The sequence below is a fragment of the Brachionichthys hirsutus genome, chromosome 5 (genome assembly GCF_040956055.1).
Source record: "Brachionichthys hirsutus isolate HB-005 chromosome 5, CSIRO-AGI_Bhir_v1, whole genome shotgun sequence".
NCBI classification, from domain to species: Eukaryota; Metazoa; Chordata; class Actinopteri; order Lophiiformes; family Brachionichthyidae; genus Brachionichthys; species Brachionichthys hirsutus.
The window spans coordinates 5,299,868-5,321,541 of record NC_090901.1 but is presented as its reverse complement, the minus strand read 5'-3'; the positions used below and the strand labels follow the sequence as shown (position 1 = coordinate 5,321,541).

Sequence of the window (21,674 nt, the reverse complement as noted above, 5' to 3'; positions counted from 1 at the left end):
ACAGCAAGAAAACTTGGATGAGTTTCCAAAGCGCTGCAACAAATATCTCTCTCTTTAAAAGAAATGATTACTAGACGGGACTTGAAAGCATCGCGGTAAATCTGCGATATATATATATATATATATATTTTACGATATCTAACTGTGTGATTGTTTTGCATGAACTGTGAGTGTGCAGTTAAAGACATGCAAATACGCTGCAGTGCATAAATAGATCTCTACAAAAAGAAAGCAGGATGATAAAAGAGATGATGAAAAGTCGATCATCTACAAACATTCACAGGACACCTGAGGAATGGGGACGTTGCTTTGCGTAACATGCTGAGGACATACAAAATATAGAAACGTACCTCATAAGATGTATTTACAATCAACGGCAAAATAAAGAATGCAAAATAAGGTAACTAATGTACACTCAGAGTAGTAATATCTTCACTTAAGGGACTTTTTCATGTTTACTGTGCATAATGTAGCTAAATCTAACTCTTATTCACCATTGTTTGATCTACCTGACATATAGCCCCCCCTCAACAGTTTTCATGCCACAGCTGTCCATCTTAGTATGAATAACAAAGGAAGCTGTGATTCTGACTCGTAGATGAGTCAGCCGCTCGTTTCCTGAGTTCTCCAAACCAGACTCTAAATCAGAACAGACCAAAGCAAGGCAAAAAAAAATCACGACTCTGCACTCGCGCAATTCCACAACGTCACATCAGTACAGTCAGCGAGGAGCCAAAACTCATTCCGTGTGCTTAGCAAAGGGCTAGAACTGACGTTTATTGGTATGAGGAACAGTGGATGGATGTTCACTGCAAAATCAAACATCCAAGCCACAGGTATGTCGAAGCGATCCAACTGTTACCCAAATGCCTCTGGACTCCCAGCAGCAAATGAAAAACAGGCTGCCAGTGCAAAACGGAATAGCACATTTGTGGCCCCAGCATTCGAACGCGTGCACAACGGGAGTAGAATTACAACATATACATCGGAACGTTTCAGAGCCATTAGCTGAGACCCGAGAAGGTGCAGCGGTCCAAAGCAACCCTTTACAGAAAGGTTCAGAGAGTTTACAGGAGCTTGGAAAAGAGGGTGAAGCGAGAGAGAGAGAGAGAGAGAGAGAATATTTATTGCACTTGAAGCACGTGCAGCACAAGCAGGCACACGTGATGTTGGTGACACAATTGTGGTGAGCACAACTGTAGGCACAATCAAGTTCACATTTCCTCAACTCACGGCAAGTCAAGCTCAGCAGTAGCGCAGAAAACATTATCACGCAGAAAACATTATCACGCAGGTCACGAATACAGACTCACACGGTCCAGGCATCGAGACTGGGGGCTTCGTCTATCAAGAGGTACAAAAAAATACAAGCATGCACTTTATATGACGTCACTGGGATTCGTCAGGTCAAACGCAGATGACGACATGTTATTTTTTCTCTTTGCTGTTGACAAAAGGGCCGCAGATATTGATTCGCATGCTTCAAGGGCAATAGACGGTCACTTTGCAAGAAGGGTGTACATTTTATTTGGTAGCAACATCAGCAGAATTAACTTTTGCAAAAAAGAAAAGCTACATAACCAGCAGAGCTTTCAGCCGTGCTGATGCGCGACCATGCTGCGAGCTGCACCTGACTGCGCGGGGGGGGGGAGCTGCCATATACAGTACATACAGAGAGAGTGCAGGAGGGCTTGGGTTTACTTGATCTGCATAGAAGACGTTACAATTACACAGGTTTTTCCAGGATAGATCATGACACAGCTCAGATTAGGGCCATGATGGGTGAAGGATCTGGGTCGGGGGGAGGTGGGAGCGGCGAGCAACGCTGAAGGTGCGAGCAGATGGCGAGGGACTGGCCGGGATGACAGCCCAGAGACAGGCAGGTTTGGAACAGGATTTGGTTTCTGGAGAGGTTGTCTTTGGTCTACCGAATCAGCGGAGTGAAGCCGGACTAACATTAAGTAGCATGTGTGGAAGGCTGTGCTAGAAGCGCTGCGCGATGTGTGAGGGGGAAACTAAGGCCACTCGTGGTGATAACGCCGTCCGTTCTTCTTCCTCTCCTTCTGCAGGTGCTCCAGCTCTGCTTCGTACATCATCTCCTGCATTAGGTACTTCTCCCTCCTCATACGATCGCAGAGATCCTTGGGCATGTCGGGAATGAGGTACGCTATGAAGGACTTGATTCCAAACACCAGGTGCTGGAGGAGGCATCGGTCATTTATGAGTTACCTTACAAAGAAGTCACACACTTTATTGGCCATTACATGCTGTATAGGTGAATAATGGAACATTTTACACTGCGTGCACCTCAATAAAGACATTTATAGGACCTGCAATGCATTGTAGGTGCATATTAGGCCAGTTATTCTCATTGTACAATCTAATCAGTGCAGGAGGCTGAATGGTCAGGAGGAAATTATCACGAAGAAACATGACTCCTAATCTTTTGGTATCGAGTCAGTTATCGAGGAAAAGTGAGCAAAAAGACATGAACAGACTCGAGAGGACAGAAAAGAAAGAAACAAAGCCGACAGACCTCAAAGACGATGATGAAGGCCAATCTGGCAGCCAAGACGTGCCAGAACTGCAGGGTGAACTCGTACGGCCCCGTGCTCCAGGGCGGAGCTCGGTAGTCCCGGTACCTGCAGAGTAGGACCTGGCTGCTGTTCGCTTCCTTTATCTCAAACACAGACAGGCTGCTGTTCATGTAGCCTCGCAAACATCTGAGGGGGGGGAAAAAGGGGGAAGCTATCAGGCCAAACCACAAACCGCTGCATCTGCTTTTAAACGTGACATTTGGAGCTCACTCGTTGCCGTGGTGGTGTCCCTTGTGCACACACGGCCCATATTTGAAGGCATAAACAAAGCGTGGAATGTAGTCTGAGGTGATGGCGATGACGAAGGCGTTGGTGATGACTGCCAGCACGCCAATGCCTTCCAGGATCCCATGCCAGATACCTGACGGCCAGACCAGAGGACAAACGTTAGAAAAGGTCAAGGAGGAAAGCTGCAAAAGCTTCTTATTGGTTAAACGTTAACGTGCATCCGGCTGAAGAGAAGGACTGGCAAACCGAACAGGAAAATTCTACCCTTTAATTATGACATGAATTGTGTCTTTCAGCGCGCTCCATTCGCTTCTCTCCTGTTAATAACGTTCCATAATGAGTTTCAACAGTCTGAATGTTTCTTGTGGCACTAAAATAAAGTCTGCTGAGACCACTTTACTGACGGCAGAGGAAAGCCATTGCCGTCTTTCCTGCATTGGATTTTTCATTGGCCAGTTAGTCCTTCAGAGACGCTCAGGAGATTCTCTCCAGGATAAATATCGAGTGTTGATTTAAGGCTTTCTGATTCAGGGTGAATTCTTCCTTTATTGACCGGGCAGGATGCCACCAGACACATATGGTCTTGTGTTATGTGGCAGCAGGGAGGGTGCCGCACGGGGTGAAGGGAGGCGGAGCATTTTGGCAGCACAGACACAGAAGACGAGAACATTAAGGGGAACATCAGCGATCACACCGACCTATGTCTGTGGCGCGGGCGGGCATCGGCCTCCTCCACTGAGTGACAAACTTGTACGCGTCAAGACGAATCTCAATGATGTTGTTGAGCAGAGCCAGCAGAGGAGCCAGAGGGAACGCTGCCACAAAGATGGTGGTGAAGCCAAACTGGAGAACTGCAGCATGAAGAGGATGTTCCATCTCAACATCACTTTGATATTTCTTTCCTTTCCTCTCCTTAGGTCACTTCAAAAAGGCTGTGGTGCGTTACCCATTTCGAGGTACTCGTCCACCAGCCCATGGGCGTTCATCGGCTGCAGATTCCAGTCTTTGTCCCACTGAGGAAGCTGCGCTTTATTCTCTACGTTCTGCCCTCCGCCTCCTCCTTTCTTCATCTTCCTACGAGACCACCAGTTCTGCAGCAGACTGGAGATGCAGACGGGGGGGGGGGGGGGGGGGGGCTCCCTGTCATCTCACAGCAATTATTTCTGACAACGCTCTGAGCACTGAATGGGACCATTCTACTGCATTCAATGTGCTCCTTGCATTAGAGAATTCTCTTCATATGCCAACTAGAAAAGCACTCAGAGCGCAGACCTCCGCCAAGCATCTCAGTCCCCCTATACTGTATTGTAATTTAAATCAAAAATGATTGTCCTACATTTATTTTATCCATATTTTTAGATTATTTAACCCTTAAAACAAACCTTTAGCAATTGGATTCACATTGACATCATTATTAGTTTAGGAGTCACTCACAAAAAGCACACTTTCAGTAATGGCGGTTTCTTCTGGATCTAGATTTGTTTACAGATTAGTATAAATTACTCACGGATAGCCCAGCTCCATGAAGTTGTTCCAGATTTGTTTGAAGAACATAATGACTCCCATTTGCAGGCACAGATCTATTAAACAACCACTCGGGTGACACTGAGAGAAATAGATTAAAAACTGTGACCATATTTCATGACAGATCATTTTATAGTACTGGTTATTCGTACCAATCATTAGAAATTGATCATTAGATGGATAGACTATAATTCTAGACACGCTGATCATGGTGCACTCACCTCCTCTAGTCTCCATCGATTGAAGAGTTTATTGTATTTTCCAGGCCGGCCAGCAAACCTGACAGAGTGAGAGTGGCAACATTATCCACAAAATTCAATTAGAGGAAAACTAATGAACTCTGGGGGAGAAAGAAAAAGAAAATCAAAGGACTTAATTATGTCCAATAAACCTCACAGCTTGGTCACATTTATAGTTAAAGAGGCACTTGTAAATGGTCGAAAATGAACTCTGCAACAAGAAGACTCGGCTGTCCGAACCCAAACATCTTTGCATCGTGGCCGCCAGCCTACCTCCCAAGAAAGAAAGCGATGTAAAAGGTGGAGCTGTTCAGATTAACAAACTGGAACAGAAACATCTTCAGTGCAAAGCTGTTCTCCCACTCAGACTCCGTCCGTGGGTGCTCTGAGGGGGGAAGAAACCGGGTGAGCCAGGGTGAAACGCAATTCTTGCCAGCTATTACAGAGAGAGAAAGCGAAGGTTTGAGCGTATCCAGCACGTTGACATCACTCACCTAAATTTGTCAGTAGATAGGCCACCTTTTCATACACCTGAAAAATGAGAGCGCTCGTAAATATCAACAGAGAAATGGCTGAGGAGAGAAATGGGCAAGAGAAACAGGCAGATGTGAGGAAAAGCTTTCTGGCTGCAGATGTCATAGTTCCTGGGACGAAGGCACCATATTGAAATGTTCTAGATGATGCTCGTCCAGAAACTCACCACGTTGAGAGACATGATCATCATGAAGTTGATGCAGACGCCGGTGCCAGAGATGGCAAACTGCCAGTTCTTCTTGACGAAATCCCAGTTGAGGGATGCAAACGTCTCCATCGCAATGAGACGGAAGACCACCACAGCAAACACGGCTGTGAGAACGAGGGAGATCTAAGCAGACGGGTGGTGAAAAGGAGGAAGGACAGAGGAAGGAATGACAATGACGACGATGAGCAGATAAACGCTGCAGCATAAAAAAGGAAAACCTGCTGAGAGTCAATTAAAAATATCCAGGTAAACGCAAGAATATTCAAATGTAATCACGGATGAGGTGAAATTCACAGCCAGATCGTTACAGCCTTTCTCCACCAGATGGGGCGCTCACGCCAGCACCAGCAAATCGCCGCTTCGAAGGTGGGACGCAAAACGACAAATGATGGCCTCACTGTGATACCGAATCCAAACAGGTAATAATCTAAAGGTTTACCATGAGGAATATTCCGGACACGGACACCATGAGCCGGCTGAGCTTGTCTGAAAAGGGCTGGAACGGTTCTGGTTTGCCAGATACGGGGTTGAATCTCTCCATCCTGGAATACTTGGCTTCAAACTGGGGCCTCAGCTCCTCCTGTTTCACAACATGCATTCCAGTGTGAATGATTAAACTGCCTGACCAATACTTTCATATCATGTAATTTAGTAGGCGTGCTGCATGAACATGGATTATTTGAGGATATTGCTGACATACCTCTTCCTCCTCCCAATCGATCAGGTCCCAGTCATAAGTCAGCTCCGCTCGCCTCCTTTTCCAGAACTCCAGGAACACAGTGGCTGTAGCCAGGATTAGAACATATTATTGATCAGTATGATTGATAAACATGTGGTTGGAAACGGTCTTGCAATCGTATTTCCAGAGTGGAACGCCGCAGTGACAAGCTGGGCCCATTACTGACGCTGATTGCCGCCATTATTTCTGACTCCATCTCAGCTTTGAAGAAAAAGAAAAGTGGTCTCAGTGAAAAAGAATTTCACCCCCCCCCCCGCCCCCAAAATCATGTCTTTGTCAGACAGTGACCCTTTCATGAGAAAGACTTCCAGAGGGAAATGGATCTGTGGGCAGGATGCAGTCTGAAGATGGTGTTTCCTTTCCTTTGAGTCTGAGCTGCACACAACAACAGAGATGTGTGTTTGTGAGCTTTTCCTGCTCCGGGTTTTCAAACATTCTGGTTTATGACAGACACATAAAAAGTTAAGAGAATTCACACAGGCTGCTGAGGAGAGCAATAAAATTAGCAAAACATCACTGTAAATGTCACATCACTGGCAGCAGCTTCATTTGCACAACACTTATTCATAGCATCCAGATCACCATGTGGACAGTGTAAATCCAATTAGAAGGGGAATGAGCTGCTTGGCGGAGGTCTGCACTCTCTGAGATGCTTTTCTAGTTAATTTATGCATTAAAGTACGTGATCAGTTTGTGGAAGCTAAAATGCTTAGTTTGCGATTACAATTATTTAAATGTTGAGGAGACAAAAATCAGCCGTTGCATTTCGCTAACACAGTTTAGTGCTGGCAAAGCTTTCGGTTAATAGAGAGTGCATATAGGGGATGTGTGAAATTAAATGATGACATGAAGGGTAGGGACTCTGGAAGATAGTCGCATGCTCTGCTGAGTAAGTTTTCCAATTAAAGTTTGGCCTACTTGAAGAGCGGTTGGACTCCAGCAGTCCAGAGCTGGACCTGTCTGTCCTACATTCATATAAACAGGACAGGGGAGATACCGGTTAGATTAATTTCTGCAGGGAGACACTACTCAGTAATCATTAAATCTAAAATCTATTGTCCTCTGATACATATAGGAAGGATTTAACTGCCCGGAAACAGATTATTGCAATTAATTATCATAAGCACGAATAGCAGTGATTCCAGTGGAGGTGAAAGTGATAGTTTCACTTTGGCTTTTTAGTTCTCCAATATGAACCCAGGGGTTGAAGAACGGATGGTAAACCGAATCATTTCCTGTTTGGAACAACACGATCGTGGCATATTTTAGCTCAGGAAATGTGACAGACATTTCTATGAATACATTTAACAAAAACAACATATACCAATAATCCCTATGGCTGCATCCCTATATGTGCTTTTCTGAAATCCATTTGAAGGCATTTCATTTTGGGTATTTGCTTCTAAGAGGCACTTGTAAGTATGACCTTAAAAAAAGTGCCAGAGTATGACTCTTCAGTCAGAGCGACGTTCACTGCTGCTAAAGACGTGGAAGTTGAATATAACTTGACCCACTTTTGAAGAGAGAGACAAGCAGTCTGCATTCAGTCCCGAGGGCTAGAAAATTTATCATCTCCATCTTGCACACACACACACACACTGCACAAACACAACACAGCTGGACTCCCCTCAACTATTTAGCTCTGGTTGCTCCTAGTTTATTAGAGCTGTGAGAACAATAGCTGCAATAATGGATGATGGAAAGAAGGATGCTTCAGAAACTACGAGGCATCCCCCCCCCTGCCTCAAAAACTGGTTCAAATCAAAGCAAAGAAGGCCTGACAAATTCTTATATAAAAGAACTGACGTCCCGGAGAGTTTGCATGAAGAGAGTAACAATTGCTATAAAATAAATATCTGCGTGTTTGTTTGTTTTTTTAAAACGGGGTGCACCTACCCCAAATAGCCATGAAGATCGCAAAGAACACGGTGCCGCCATTGTCGAAGAGATGGGTCACCTAGAAACAGCAAGCATGAGAAGCAGTTTATGAAACAATGGCTGACTGAATAGGATGCGTCACCCTTCAATTCTGGAAAACAAAACAAGTGATAGCTATGAATTACTTATTGAATTAATTAGTTCCTAACATGAGCTAAAGGGCTGCTGGTTGCGGTTTCATTCCGGCAGGTAAAAGAGTGGCGCTTATTATGGAGGAAGCTTTGTAAGAAAGTTGCCCCCGTTTCTTTTTTTTGTCTATATAAAATGGAAATAAACAACATTATTTAAGCAACATCCATTTCAACTCCACGAACACTGTGATCATCTTATTTTAAATGGAATAAAGAGTCTGTAATTTATGGAGCTAAATGTCGGCAGATACAATTCTGGGACAGCGGACGGCCAATCTGACCTTAGCGAAGACGCAGCTGTGACTCAGCGTCCACGGCTCACAGGTCTTCTCACACATCGGACACATGGTGGTGGTGTTGGCTTCACAAATCTCTTTACTGATCAGACGATGAATCACGATTCGAAGGCACCAGTCGGGGATACACATCTTCTCAGTTACATGTTCTACATTCGTATCAATAGAAAAAGGTTCTCCGGTGGGCTGCAGGTTGAATGAGCTGACCTGACTTGGCTGGAGTCCATCGTGAAGAGCCCGTAGAGGAAGACGAAAACACCGACCAGAGCGGCAGGGATCAGCATGCCAGTGTACCAGCCCAGCCACGCAAAGTAAAGGCCGATCTTCTCACCAAAGTACCTCCTGGAAGAGATGAAAGGATGGCGGATAGAGAGATGAAACAGTCAGAATATTCCGATAAACTGTGAATGAAATATGGCCATCCTCACTTGCAGTGAAGCTGCGGCTGTAATTAGTGTGCTGGGATGTAGTCCTGGCAATCTAGTGGATAGGGATAGACTTAAAGGTCACGCAGAATAAAGCTGTGGAGGGAATGAATCAATGGCTGCAGCGACTTCTAAAACCACAGCTGCCAATGTGCCCTCGAGCAACTCTTATTTCACAAATGCACCAATGAAGCAGCTCCTAGCATGTTAGCATGCACGCAGCATCCCAGCAACCCTGTTAAGTATTAAATAAATCCCAGTCACAGAAACAACTTGAAACCGTAGAACCAACATAAACAACTAAATAAATAACTTGTGTAGATTTTTTTATTTTTGTTGAAAGATATGCAGAAGTATTTGAGATCCGGTCTGGAAACAAGCCAACTACTTGAACTTGTCAGCTGAAATTCACACTTATATGTTTGCACCAAAAATATAAATATGAATTTTGCAGCATTGTTTCACGTTGCCAGTCCCTTATGCAAGTTCAAAACTCATCGCCTCCTGGTTCCAGCTCTTTACTGAGGTGTTAAATTTCCCATCCAACTGCAGGAAAGTGAAGTAACTATAATTCACTCTGTCTCCTCGTCCTTAAATGGTGATAAAAAGGAGGAAACCAAACTGTGCCAAGAGAACAATAAAATAAATTGTCAGTAGACAGTTCAGACAGCTGCGATCGGAAGGGGAGTGAAACCAACTGGGCTGCAGTTTGTTCTATTTATACAACACATCTTTGTGAGTAACGGAGGGTAGAATGAGGCTCAAAGAGCAGCTGCTGATGCCGTGTCTCCAGCTGATTACCTGATGAGGTCCAGAGGCTGGTATTTGTACCAGATTCCCCAGCGGGCCCAGCGCTCATAGAGAAGGTGCCTGTGGTTCTGGGCGCCATGCGTCTTAATTGGGTGTCTGCTCTTGTAACCGCCCTAAGAGACAACGAGGAGAGGATGTTGTCTGACAATTTGAAGCTTTTCTACACACACAAAGAAAAAATAAATCTTCTCACCTCATGAGGAGGAAATGCAGCCTCATATGTGCTGTTGCCCAGTAACCGGTTGATACCTGCAGCGGCATAAAGCGTGTCATGTCACAAGACGCCACCACAACATTAAAAAGTCTGTATCAATTGAGCGAGCAGTCCGGAGAGAGAGATTCAATTGCGTTCCACAGTCATTACGATTTACTGCATTATATATCTGTAAGCTGCATTAAAGACTTAAAAACACTCTTAACAACCTGGGCCATTAAACATGTGGTGAGAGCCTCGCTAAATACACTAAATGTGCTGCATGTGAAGCAATAATGAATAAAATGCTATTTTCCACAGAAGAAGAAGAGGGTGTTTGTTTTGTTTGTTTGTTTGTTTGCTTGTCATCCCCTTCCTGCAGCCGTTGATGGCGAGGGTAGGAGCAGGGAGGGCTGGATCTGAAATGGATTTTCCACTCTTGGGGGCAGAGCTGTTCTTATTTGGTGGAAAGTAGAGTGGTCAACAACATTAAAATATTAATGTGAAATCCTCTCCAGCCCTCCTATTTGTTTAAACTGGCCTGAATTATTTATCAAGTTTTACACCAAAGTTTTTAGTGAGTAAAACCACAGATCAAAACTATCTGGACTCTAACGATGGCTATGCGTCCATTAAAATGAGTATGCGTTTAGATAGCGGGGAAGTGAGTCGAGTTAGCAGAATTACCCATCTTAGATTTCCCGTCCTCGTACTTGGTGCGCTGCAGGACATGATGAACTATTCTGCTTCTGGTAGAATTGGAAAAGAAGGTCTCTCTGTTGTTGATAGTGAAGCTGGAGGGGAAACGACACAGATTCAGACATTCATCATTCAGCACGTCGATATCCTCCCGTTATTGAGGGGGAAACTGCTAATCTTGTTGTATATCCACTATGCAATGACAATAAAGGCTTTCTATTTCTATGTTATTGGCAGCTGAACCAGTGATGGAAAGTTAATTAAAATATTCATTCCAGCAGTAAAGAAGAAAAAGCATCAAGACAGACAAATAAAAGGGAGAATCAAATGACAGAGGAGTTTTTGGAAGTTAAAAAAATAAAACAGGAAGGAATGAGGGGGGGTAATTATTGCATGGACATCTGCTGCTCTAGCTCAATATCTTATTTATCATCTACATGGCATTATTGTTCTAGCTGAGAGAAACAAAATATACAAGACGTCGCCGCGCACTTTATAACTGCTGGCTTCTAAATTTGACGAGTTCAGGATATGATGGGATAGGATAGAAGAGAGGAAAGCAGGGATACCAGGAGGGATGGATCTCCTTACTGGTGCATGCGGGCTCTGCTGAAGGGGGCTGTGAAGCAGTGGGATTCCTCCAGGTCAGGCAGAGCCTCTTTGTCCAGCTTCATGGGATTCTTAGGAAGCCAACTTTTCATTTGACTCCATCTCAAATTAAACCTGCAGCAGAAGAGGTGCTGGATTAACGGCTCGGATGAACATGAGGATTGCTTTCTTTGATATGGATCTGTGGCTTCTGATCTTTTCCACTGCCTCACTGCTGAACACGCTTCACACACACACACACACATCTCTATAGTTCCTTTCCACATTCACTCTTTTTTTCTAGTATCCCTAAGTCAGCGGTTTAGGTACTATTTGTTTGCCGCTTCTCAACATTAGCTGAATTTATCCCTTCGGTAAGGCTCTGCTCCGCTGCCGACTGAATGAATGCAGATGGGAATAATGTTGTTAACACGCCAGAGACAATCATACGAGTGCTGATGAATGGGGCAGACACCGAACACACAGTAATGACATCAAGCCGGCAGAAGAAACCTCTGAATGTCTTCACCCTAGCAGCCGTGAGTCACTCTCACAAAAACACAAAAAGCACCTTCACGACTCGGGCAGATCGCTCTCTGCAGAGCAGCTTTTAGTGAAAGACCGCAGACAACATAATGGCCGTCGCAGTTCACAATGATCCAGATCACTCTCACAGAAGTGCTTGGATGGGTGCATGAGTGACAATTACCCATGTGATCATTTGCTCGGGGAGGAAGTGCGTGTGCAAACCCTCTGAGGAGGTCATTAAAATGTTAAGATAATGGAAAGGGCAAATAACATCAATAAAAGCGTTATTGTTTCCACTTCCACCCTGAGAGCTCCTGTATGTGGAGCGCTGGTGACTTTGATTGACAGTCACTGTATCAATCTCAGCGTTTAACAGAAGAGACTGAGCTCTTGTACGACCTGCGTCGATAATAGCAGGATGTTAAGATTAATAACATTAACGAGATTAATAATGCTTCCTAGATTTGACAGACTTAAAACACAAATGGAGCATTTTAACCGAAGCGCCGGCTGACAAATGGTGCAGCTTCAAAACCCAAACGCATCTATAGCTCAGTCCACTGATCACTGCAGAGGTGAAAGCCCCCGAAGCACAAACTGCTCCTCACCGGCGCCACTCGGCTGCTCATTACTCCACCATTCTCTCGCCATTGCATGAACATAAGCCCTGTGTGTGTGTAGGTGTGTGTGTGTGTGTGCGTGTGTGTTGTTGAAAGAGGACTTTTCTTGATATATCGAACCCAAATGCGTAACTCAGCAAACAAAATCTTTGTCAAATTCATTCAAACAAAGAAAACACGATGTTTCCCCACAAAATCTACTTCAGTTAATTTCAGGTTTTTTTTTAATGACTCTCAAACCACCTTAAATTAATCCCCAGAATGTAAACAGCCTTTTTTTGACTCCAAGACAGCGTAGAGGATTGATTAATGCTGGACTAATGAATCCTGCGATAAAAATAGCGATCACTGTTTGACTCACATTTCCCCTGTTTGCATTCCTCATGGAAGTGACTGATAGCTTTAATCTTAAAACACCAGCACAGCTCCCAGCTCCAGCTCGCCACTGAAGCCTTGCACCACCACTCACCGAGTTTACAGCTTCCTGCCTCCAGAGGGTACCAGAGAAAAGGTATCCCATATCTCATATCTACCTACCTGCCCAACGCGTTGCTCTTCCAGTCTGTAAAGTAACATTTTTTCCTTAAAAACAACAGAAGAAAAAAAAACAACAAGTTAGAGCTTGTTGAAGTTTTAAACCACGGTAAAGCTAACGTAAACACCAGATTATAACTGTTACCTGAAAGGCATGCGGATGTTCATCTGCTCTGCGTATTTGCAAAGCGTGTCCCAAGGAGCATGGACCTTCACAAACATGATGTCGTTGTTCGTCAACGAGGGCTTTGAAATTCAAAACGGAACAGACGCTTGATATTTAAGATGGAACATCAACTCTTCCAACTAAATCCTAAACCAATTCTTTTACCTCTTTCTCCAACATTAGACCTTCTGCACGGAAATTTTTCTCAAAGGTGCATCTCTTTTCCACCTGCAGACTGGACTTCTTGTACACCAGGATGTAGTCGATGCGCTTTTTCCCGTCTCGGAAAAACAGGCCGGAGGACGCATCCGGATTCTTTCCCTGCAGTGACATTATTTCACTTCTAAAATCTGTTAAAGGCAGGCATTGCTCAACACAGGACATCCATGAGTGGTTCAGGGGCAGAATAACAGCATTGTCAGGATTAGTGGAATTCACTGTGGATTAGTGGAAACGCCGTACCTGAAGTGAATCTGCGCGAGCCTCTAATTTAGCACGAGTGGCAGGCTTTTGCAGCGGGAACGTTTCGTCGGCTCTTGTTTTGCACGTCGTCACCTCTGACTCCTCCACATACTGGTCCTCCACATACTGGTCCTCCACATACTGGTCCTCCACACACTGATCCTTGCCATCTTCAGCTGCACAGAGACACAGTGCGATCACAGAGACAGTTATTGGCCTGGCTTGGGTTGGGTTTGTTCTTCCCCTCTTAGTCTGACGATCGATTTTCCTCTGTGTATTGTGATCATTTCCTGTTGCCTGCCTTCTGTTGTGCTCCTCCACTGAACGCTTGCTCCTTGCCTGTTTACGCAGCCAACAGCTTGTGTTTGTGTTTTTATTTGTCAGTTTGTTGGTTGCATTCCTGAGCTCCTTGTGTCATTTGGTCTTCCCGGGGACCGGGATAATTCTCTATGATCAATTCCCTCTTGATTGTAAACAGTGAATGCATCTAGTTGTACAGGCGGACAATATAACTATTGCATTGTACTTAACGTTTCCCTAATTTTCCCTTCATATTGTTTTCTGAGCTGCTGTGACAGGGAACTTTCCCCACTGAGAGACCAATAAAGTTGATTTCATCTTATCTTAAATCCTTACACTCGTGTCCCGGCTTCCTGTGGTGATATCAGCCTTCACTGAATATAATGCCGCTACTCAACAGCTCTTCAGAGAATTGACCTTATTGCTGAAAATAAACCACAGACCTATTGTGAGCGGTTTCATGCAGCAACGACTTTCTTTCCATGAAACTGTAACAGGCCAGATGAGGAGAAACAGATGCACTGATTGACAGCTCAGGACGCTTTTAATGACGTCACCCCCACCTGGTTACAATCAGCAGCCTCTCCTAGGTGGCCGTTTGCGTCTGCGTGGCTGAGCACAGCGCAGAAGTGGGAAGAGCGGTGCAGTTTCGTGCAGATTAGCCAGCAGAAAGTGGGGGCGTTGCTATTTGGATGAAATCTGGCATTGCGACTTTCGCTGGAAATAGACATCTGAGGAAAAGGTCTGTGTTCTGTAAATTCCCTGCAGCATCTACTAATTCGATATCATGTACAACATTAAAATGTCATCAAGATTTCTGTGCAATGGCAATGACCAATACGATTTAACACAGAGCGATGCAGCGCAATGAGACAATAATGAAACGTAACCCTTGCTGCTGCAACAAAGCTTGTTCATTTCCCGCTCACTAATATTCACCATTAACAGGCTGTAGAAAAAATAATGAGCAAAAACCTTCACAACCTTCCTCTCTCTTTTGTCACAGATTTTGCACCATCAGCTATTTAGTGCTGAGCTGAAAGGCTTTTCATCAGGCCTTTTATTCAGGTCGACTTTTGAAGTGCAGCCCTCGTTCCAGACTGACCTGTGCGTGGAGGGAGGAGGCTGCAGGACGTGCTCAGGTTCTGACTCAGATCATCGGCTTCTGGCTTGGGCTCCGGGCTCAGAGGCACAGACAGGAAGTGGTTGAGGTTAATTGGATGAGTCTGACTCTGGGCCAGGCAGGGAAGGCTGCGGCGAGACGGCTTCAGGCTTTTCTCCTTCAGGATCTCGCTGATGCTGGTGTGCATGCCTGAGGACACGATGGACAGAGAGCAAATAATTGTAGAAAATATGCAATACCATGAACATACCGGTATATACATAAAATTATTTTTACACATTGTATCCTTTATGCAAATTAAGCTCATTTATGGTTAAATGAGCTTTAACCAACTTCAGCTTTTGTGTCATTTTAAAATTCTAGCATATCATATCTTATACCCAAAGAAATACTGTAATGCTTATTCAGCAAAACAGGAAAGGAATAGGAAAAGGAATATCCACTGTGGCACACAAATGTACAAATGTGGCACACTACTTTGTAAACCTGGTTCTATAGTGAGTGGGGGAAAAAAGGAGGGAGGGGGAAAATGTCCATCCTTCATCACAGAGCGCATTAAATCCATCAGTAGTGCAGCAGCAGCAGGACAACGGACCACAAACAAAACGGCATTAATACAACGTTAGTGCCGGAAACAATTTAATGTTGAAATATGCATTCACAGACGCTGCTGCGTAACCACATCATTAGCATGCCATTGCTTTGCTCGGGGTTATTTTCAAGGTGATTTAAAGAGATGTTTGGCCGGCAGCTTGTCAAACGGGCGATTCAGCGATAGTGTCGTGGAAACTTGTGTGGAGCAGCTCATATACGCTAATGACAGTGATGAATGTCCAGCTCTGGAGGCAGGACACTGTCCTCAAGCTTCACCCCAGGCGGCAGCTCTGCAGCGCCTGACATATTCATTCTTCTCCAGATGATGACGGGACCTCTTCTCACCCGGAGTGAGAAATCCTCTCGGTGACCTTCCTCAGACATTCAGCTGCATTGATCATCCACTCTCCTCCTCTCCTGGGAGTTGGTGCTGCAAGCTGTGCTATAATTCACCTCCTGACGCCGAACTCAATGGGAGTTTCCAGGGTGAGAATGGAGCCAGTTAAAGATCTGAGCTTATTGCACAAGAGCAACCAGTAATTATGCTATTTATTTCCTGCGAAGGCCCACAGACAGGAACTGAATACCAACGTAAGCTCTTGCTAAACGCTATTAAAATAAATAATGGAGACAGTGGAAACTGTTGAAAATGATCATTGCAGCGAGATTATCACTCTGCTGAAGGGGATCAATAGTGAAAAGAATGATTAGAATGATTGTTCCATTTGTTCTTATGGAGATTGCCTTCACATGACTGGACAAACAAATCGTATTGATAGCGAATTAAAGAGTGTAAAGGGATAAAAGGATAACATTTAATGCTTACTCAGCACAAACTGCAATTCGTGTTTTAATAATTCCCACGCCACATGCAGGCTTCTCCTTGCTCTCTTTCATCCATCCGTCCATCCATCCATCCATCTTCTTGTAGATGAGACAATCGTTTCACTTACAGCCGTTTTCTGCTTTTACGAGTCACGGGAGTTGCTGGAGTCTATCCCAGCTAGCTATGGGTGAGTGGCGGGGTACACCTCGGACGTGGCGCCAGGGCATCATGTTGCCACACAGAGACAGACAACCATTCACACACACACTCAAACACTACGGACAATTTGGAGGAATAAGTTCACCTAAATGGTTTTTGGAGGCGGGAGGAAACAGGAGAACCCGGAGAAATCCCACGCAGACACGGGGAGAACATAAGAACTCCGCACAGATAGGATTCGAACCCGATACATTCTAGCAGTAAGGCGACAGCGCTAACCACTGCTCCACCAAGTTGCCCAAAAACTTTCTACATTTCTACTGGTTCGTTCTGCTCTCTTTCATTTTTCAGTCAATTCCATTCAATCCAATATCTATCATCAATGCTGAGCTGCAGTTTTTATTTAAAGACATTCCATGTTGTGATAATTTTTCCAATTACCGGTACGTCTGCACTGCAATCAAGCAACTGCTTCATAACCGGCTGATAAATCAGTGCAGAGCATCACCGAGAGTCGACTCAACTTTAAGTGCTTAAAGTGCAATCATTTCTCTGTGGACTCTGAAATATGGATGCATTGCATTTAAATACTTTATAAAAACCTTTCCCATTCGCTCTCACAATACGCTATCAATATCAACACAGAGAGAATGGCTGCTGTCTATGTAGCAAACATGCTAATGCACTGGTCTAGATCATCCCAGCAGACATCTGCAAGGCACACCATGCAGGCGAGGACACACCGGAGCAGAGTGAGCCGACAGGCCGGGTCATCCCACAGGACTCTCAAAGTTTAAAATAGACACACTAATTGGACGGGCTTGGTGTTGTGTGAAATCGCTCCAGTGGAAACTTCAGGGAATGAGCGCATGAAAAATATGGCTGGTCAAATCACTGAGCCTCCGTTTGAATGAAAGGATAAATAAAAAATTATCGCTCAATCATTGTCCTGTTCTAAAGCTTTGGTTTCACTGTCACATGCGCGTCCTCTCTGTGACCTCTGTGCTGGAGCCAGAACGACATTGTGAAGGCGGCGCTTTGCGCCGGTCTGTGTGAATATAAAAAGGATTCATCTAATGCAAAATCCTGTTTTTAATCTTGCTGTGGCTAAAAGGAGAATGTTAATCTTATCTCTGTGTGTGCCCAGCAGTGAGTGTGTGTGTGTGTGTGCAAACTGAGCTAGGAATCAGGGTGTGTTTGTTGGGGAGAGGAGGGATGCAGGTCTTCCCAGGAATCGTGTGTGTTCCCTTAGCAGGAAGCTGGATGAGCTTCACTGAAGGTCATGAACGCGGGATTTGCCTCCGTCCCGTGCGGTTTGTCCGTGACGGTCGTGTGATGAGAGCTTAAAAGGATTTAGTTTGGTTCTGTATGTGGTTTGTACTTTAAATATTGTACACTGAGTGTCCTGATGCTGTCCCATGTGCCCCCCCCCCCCACACACACACACACATAGGAGCAGGACCAGAACACAGTGCTTTTAGGAGGCAGGACGGAGACACAACCAAGAGTCTCTCCATCAGAAATGTTCTTCGGGCAATTAGTGCCTTTCATCCTCCGCCTGGCATCGTATCAAAGAACACAGCGACGGAGCTGAGCTCACAGAGGCTATTTAGAACCGTAGCATCAGCAGCCGCCGCTCATATCTTGTTGAGCACTTGAGGCAGAGCGATAATTCTTGCTGACGATTTTTTTTTTTATAATAAATGATAAGTGATCCTGGTATCTCTTGGAATTTTATCCAAGTTAAGCCAAGCCTAGAAATGTCAAAATAAAAAATGTGCGAAATGAACCTGCTGGTTAAAATAAAGAATAAAATAAAATACACGAGCATCATTAATAGAGTACACTGAAATCCCTAAAAGCCTCGACTGCTAGCATCCCAGTAACGAAAGAATAACTTGATCCTGAAAATAAATGTATGGAGTTATTTTAGTTTTTAATCTCAACATGGCCAAATCAAGTATCTGTACTTTATGAAATGACATACTACAATAATATACTATGACAGACACACAGATCTCTACCAGGAGTTCACCTCGATTTCCTCCCAATAATAAAATCCCATCGCTAAAATCACGAATTGACTCCTATCTGTCACGCTTCAGTGGAATTATAAGCGTGACTGTGGTCATAAAACTCACTTAATGCTGATAAAGTATGACAAACTATATAATCTGGCATATTGTAGAGGCAGAACTTCACACAATATACTGGAAGTCAGAATATTGATTTGACTTCATGCTAATTTATGTTTTTACAACAATAAGCATCTAAATTTAGGAGCTGACTGCGAAGTATTTGCCACCTTTGAAAACCGGCATCATAGAACCGCTGGGTGGAATTCTAATGAGCAGGAGCAGACTAGTGTAAACGGTGCAGCCTGAGCGCGAACACACCTCGGAGCAGATGGCACGCTTTACCCATGATTTAAAACCGTTCAAGACCTCATTGCACAATGTTGCTACGACCTCTGGGCGCCGTCATCTGAGCAGATTAAACATCACTTTGTATTCTTTGTATTTCGCTCATTCTCCTAACTTCACTCTATCAGCTCATTTCCCCTGATTGTTTTTTGATTCCTACTACATCATGGGATTTTCTGCAAAGCCTTTTCTGTGACAATATGAACGCTCCCCACATAGGACCATCAGCGTCCCCACACAAGTCACTTGTGTGCATTTGACCTTTCTGCAGGAAAACCTTACTCTTTCAGCTCATTTAATATAACTTACAAAGACAATTTCCTCGTTTTCATCTTTAGATTTGATTCATCTTGAACTCACCAAGTCAGTAAAATGTGTTTTGCATGAGAGTCACTTTGGTCTCCAGCAGAAGTTGTTCCTGTAATCTCATAACCTAGCAACAAAGTGTCTGCCGACTATTTAAAGTCTGTGAATGTGTTATAGCTGGTTACTGCCAGCTTCTCAGCGCTGTCACCCCCCCCCCCCCCCCACTCCTCCTCTACCTGCTAAAGCACGAGTAGATTAAAGACAAGCATTACATATTGCAGCTCAACCAATCCCAGGTAAAAGTGATGCCAACCTGGAGCCGGTTACAGTCACAGAGGACATGTACGTGGGCTCGCACAAAATCTGGCCTGAAATAAATGTCTGTTTTTACAAAACCATCTGCCTGCTTGCATAAGAGGACAGGTGGCAAGCTTAAAACCATGCAGCCAAAGGTGTGTACACACACACACACACACACACACACACACACACAGTGAGGGCGACAGATGAATGGCGATGAACACAACTGTAAATATGAATGTTTCCCAATTTTATAGAAACGTGTGTCTTGCAAGAAATGTAGTTTTTGTGTTTCAGACCGGATTCATTTGTGTTTAGAAGTTATAAGGTGACTATATTTTCTAGAGTTTACCAACTCAATTACATTATATTATCAAAAAAAATAAAAGTCTTTTGTATTTATTGTATTGTATTTTGCTCCTGCTCTAAACTCTTTCAACTCCACCCTCAAATTAAAATATTTTTAACCTACAGCTCCGCAGCTATGAGGAGAAACTCGAGAGAGACGTAACTCCCTGATAAACCATCTTATTTTTCCTTCCAGTTGTTTTACTAATGCATGTTCAGATTTTAGTGATTACCTATAAAGCAATAATGTCTCCTGCAACAAAACTTTCCACCCCCTGTGTGCATAAAACACAAAGCTCCAATCAGCTTTCAAACACCGGAGCAATTTTAGCTGCAGGCCTTTTAAAGCTCTCGTAGGATGCGTGCGGGGGGGGCAGTTTAATTTCTGACTTGCTTTAGCAGGGCTCGTTTATCCCCTTTGTCTTTGCTTTAATGGTGCATTTACCAGTCACTGAAACCTGTGAGCCAGTTACTGCAGAAGTCTTGGTTTGAAAATAGAAAACAATTTAAAGAAAAAGAGAATACCAATCAAACCCAGCATGGAGTCAAGAGTTACAATCCACATTGGCATGTAGGTGATGGCAGAAGATGGAGCTTCACGTTGGATTTAATTCTGAAGTAAAGCCAAATGAGCTGCAGCAGAAAGCCAACAGCCCAGCGTCGGCTCGTCGGAAGCCTTTCATCCTCCTCAGCAGGTAGAAACAAAAGGAGGTCATCACTCCCTGTTATCCTCCATCCCCCCCACCTTATTACTAAATATAGATCTCAAACAAGTTAATAATTAACCGCAGCCTCATCTACATGGAGACAATCGTCTCACAGTTAGGATAAATGAGCCTGAATTCTTCTGTCTATGTATTCTCAAAGCATGATATATTCTAGTAATCCATGCCTGCTGTCTGGAGTTTAATCCTTGGAAGGTGAAATGGATACAACTTTGACTTTTGCAGTTAAAACTTCCTTAAATCCAAATATTGCAAAAAGCAACCTTACCCAGATGTTCACTGGATGAATGTGAATTAAGGTCATCCAACCATAAAATGTCACTTATATGAACGTAGTTTAGAGAGCTTCTGGTGTGTCACTTATCAATAGCAGCTTGAATTGGATCTGCAGCCAATCACTATTGACTTCGGAGGTCAGTTGATGCAACACGAACTAATGGACAAGACACCAAAACGCACAACATTCACCAACACGCTTCATCAGCCGCTCCAACTGTGCGCCACTTCCCGCATGGATTCCTCTGAGGACCAGATCTCAGCGCAAACTGGAGAGGAAAAGTCCCCCCTGCGTCTCACGCAACAAATCAACAGAGCCCCGACCAAACCTTTCTGCTGCTTGAAGGACTGGATGGATCCCGAGTGATGCACCATTGCGACGGTCACTTGGCGTCCGGCGTTATAACTTTAAATCCTTATTTCGGCAAGAAAAAATAATAATGCGGGAATAGACGGGAAGCTCCGGCGTCTGTGTTCTCCCGGCTGCCATCCTGGGGAAAGAGCTCACGAGCGATGCGCAAACCACAGCAACACCTGCCCATGCTCCGCATGCTGCCGACGCCTCCTCCTCCACCATCCACGGCTGTTGTCATGGTGACGAGCGGCAGGGGAGGTCCTGAGATGGCCACATCCCCCCTCTCCGTCATTTAGCGACTCCGAAATAAGATGCGGGATATTGACGGCGGGGTCGGATCTCAAGGATCATGTGTATTGATTGGATCATTAATCTGCTCATTGATCGACGACACCGGCCCAAGTTAAAAAATTGATCTCAATACAATGAAATAGTAGAAGCGCCAATAAGTCATTTTGATATTAGAGGTCAGCATCATCT

General features: G+C 44.4%; 1 protein-coding gene across 1 annotated transcript; it reads right to left on the bottom strand.

Moving 5' to 3' along the window:
* Positions 1 to 2,015: 2,015 nt before the first annotated feature.
* On the bottom strand, positions 2,016 to 21,214 carry ano3 (anoctamin 3). The gene is made up of 25 exons (XM_068739468.1): positions 21,169 to 21,214; positions 14,865 to 15,071; positions 13,460 to 13,635; positions 13,163 to 13,318; positions 12,977 to 13,077; positions 12,835 to 12,879; positions 11,153 to 11,284; positions 10,550 to 10,656; positions 9,863 to 9,918; positions 9,661 to 9,782; positions 8,642 to 8,776; positions 8,420 to 8,516; positions 7,966 to 8,026; positions 6,031 to 6,113; positions 5,770 to 5,910; positions 5,289 to 5,453; positions 5,083 to 5,119; positions 4,862 to 4,973; positions 4,571 to 4,628; positions 4,333 to 4,430; positions 3,772 to 3,926; positions 3,524 to 3,676; positions 2,808 to 2,958; positions 2,537 to 2,723; positions 2,016 to 2,198 (listed from the first exon to the last, which is right to left on the bottom strand). Exons 1-25 carry the CDS (start codon positions 21,212 to 21,214, stop codon positions 2,016 to 2,018), a joined length of 2,964 nt encoding a protein of 987 aa, XP_068595569.1.
* Between the last annotated feature and the right edge of the window lie 460 nt (positions 21,215 to 21,674).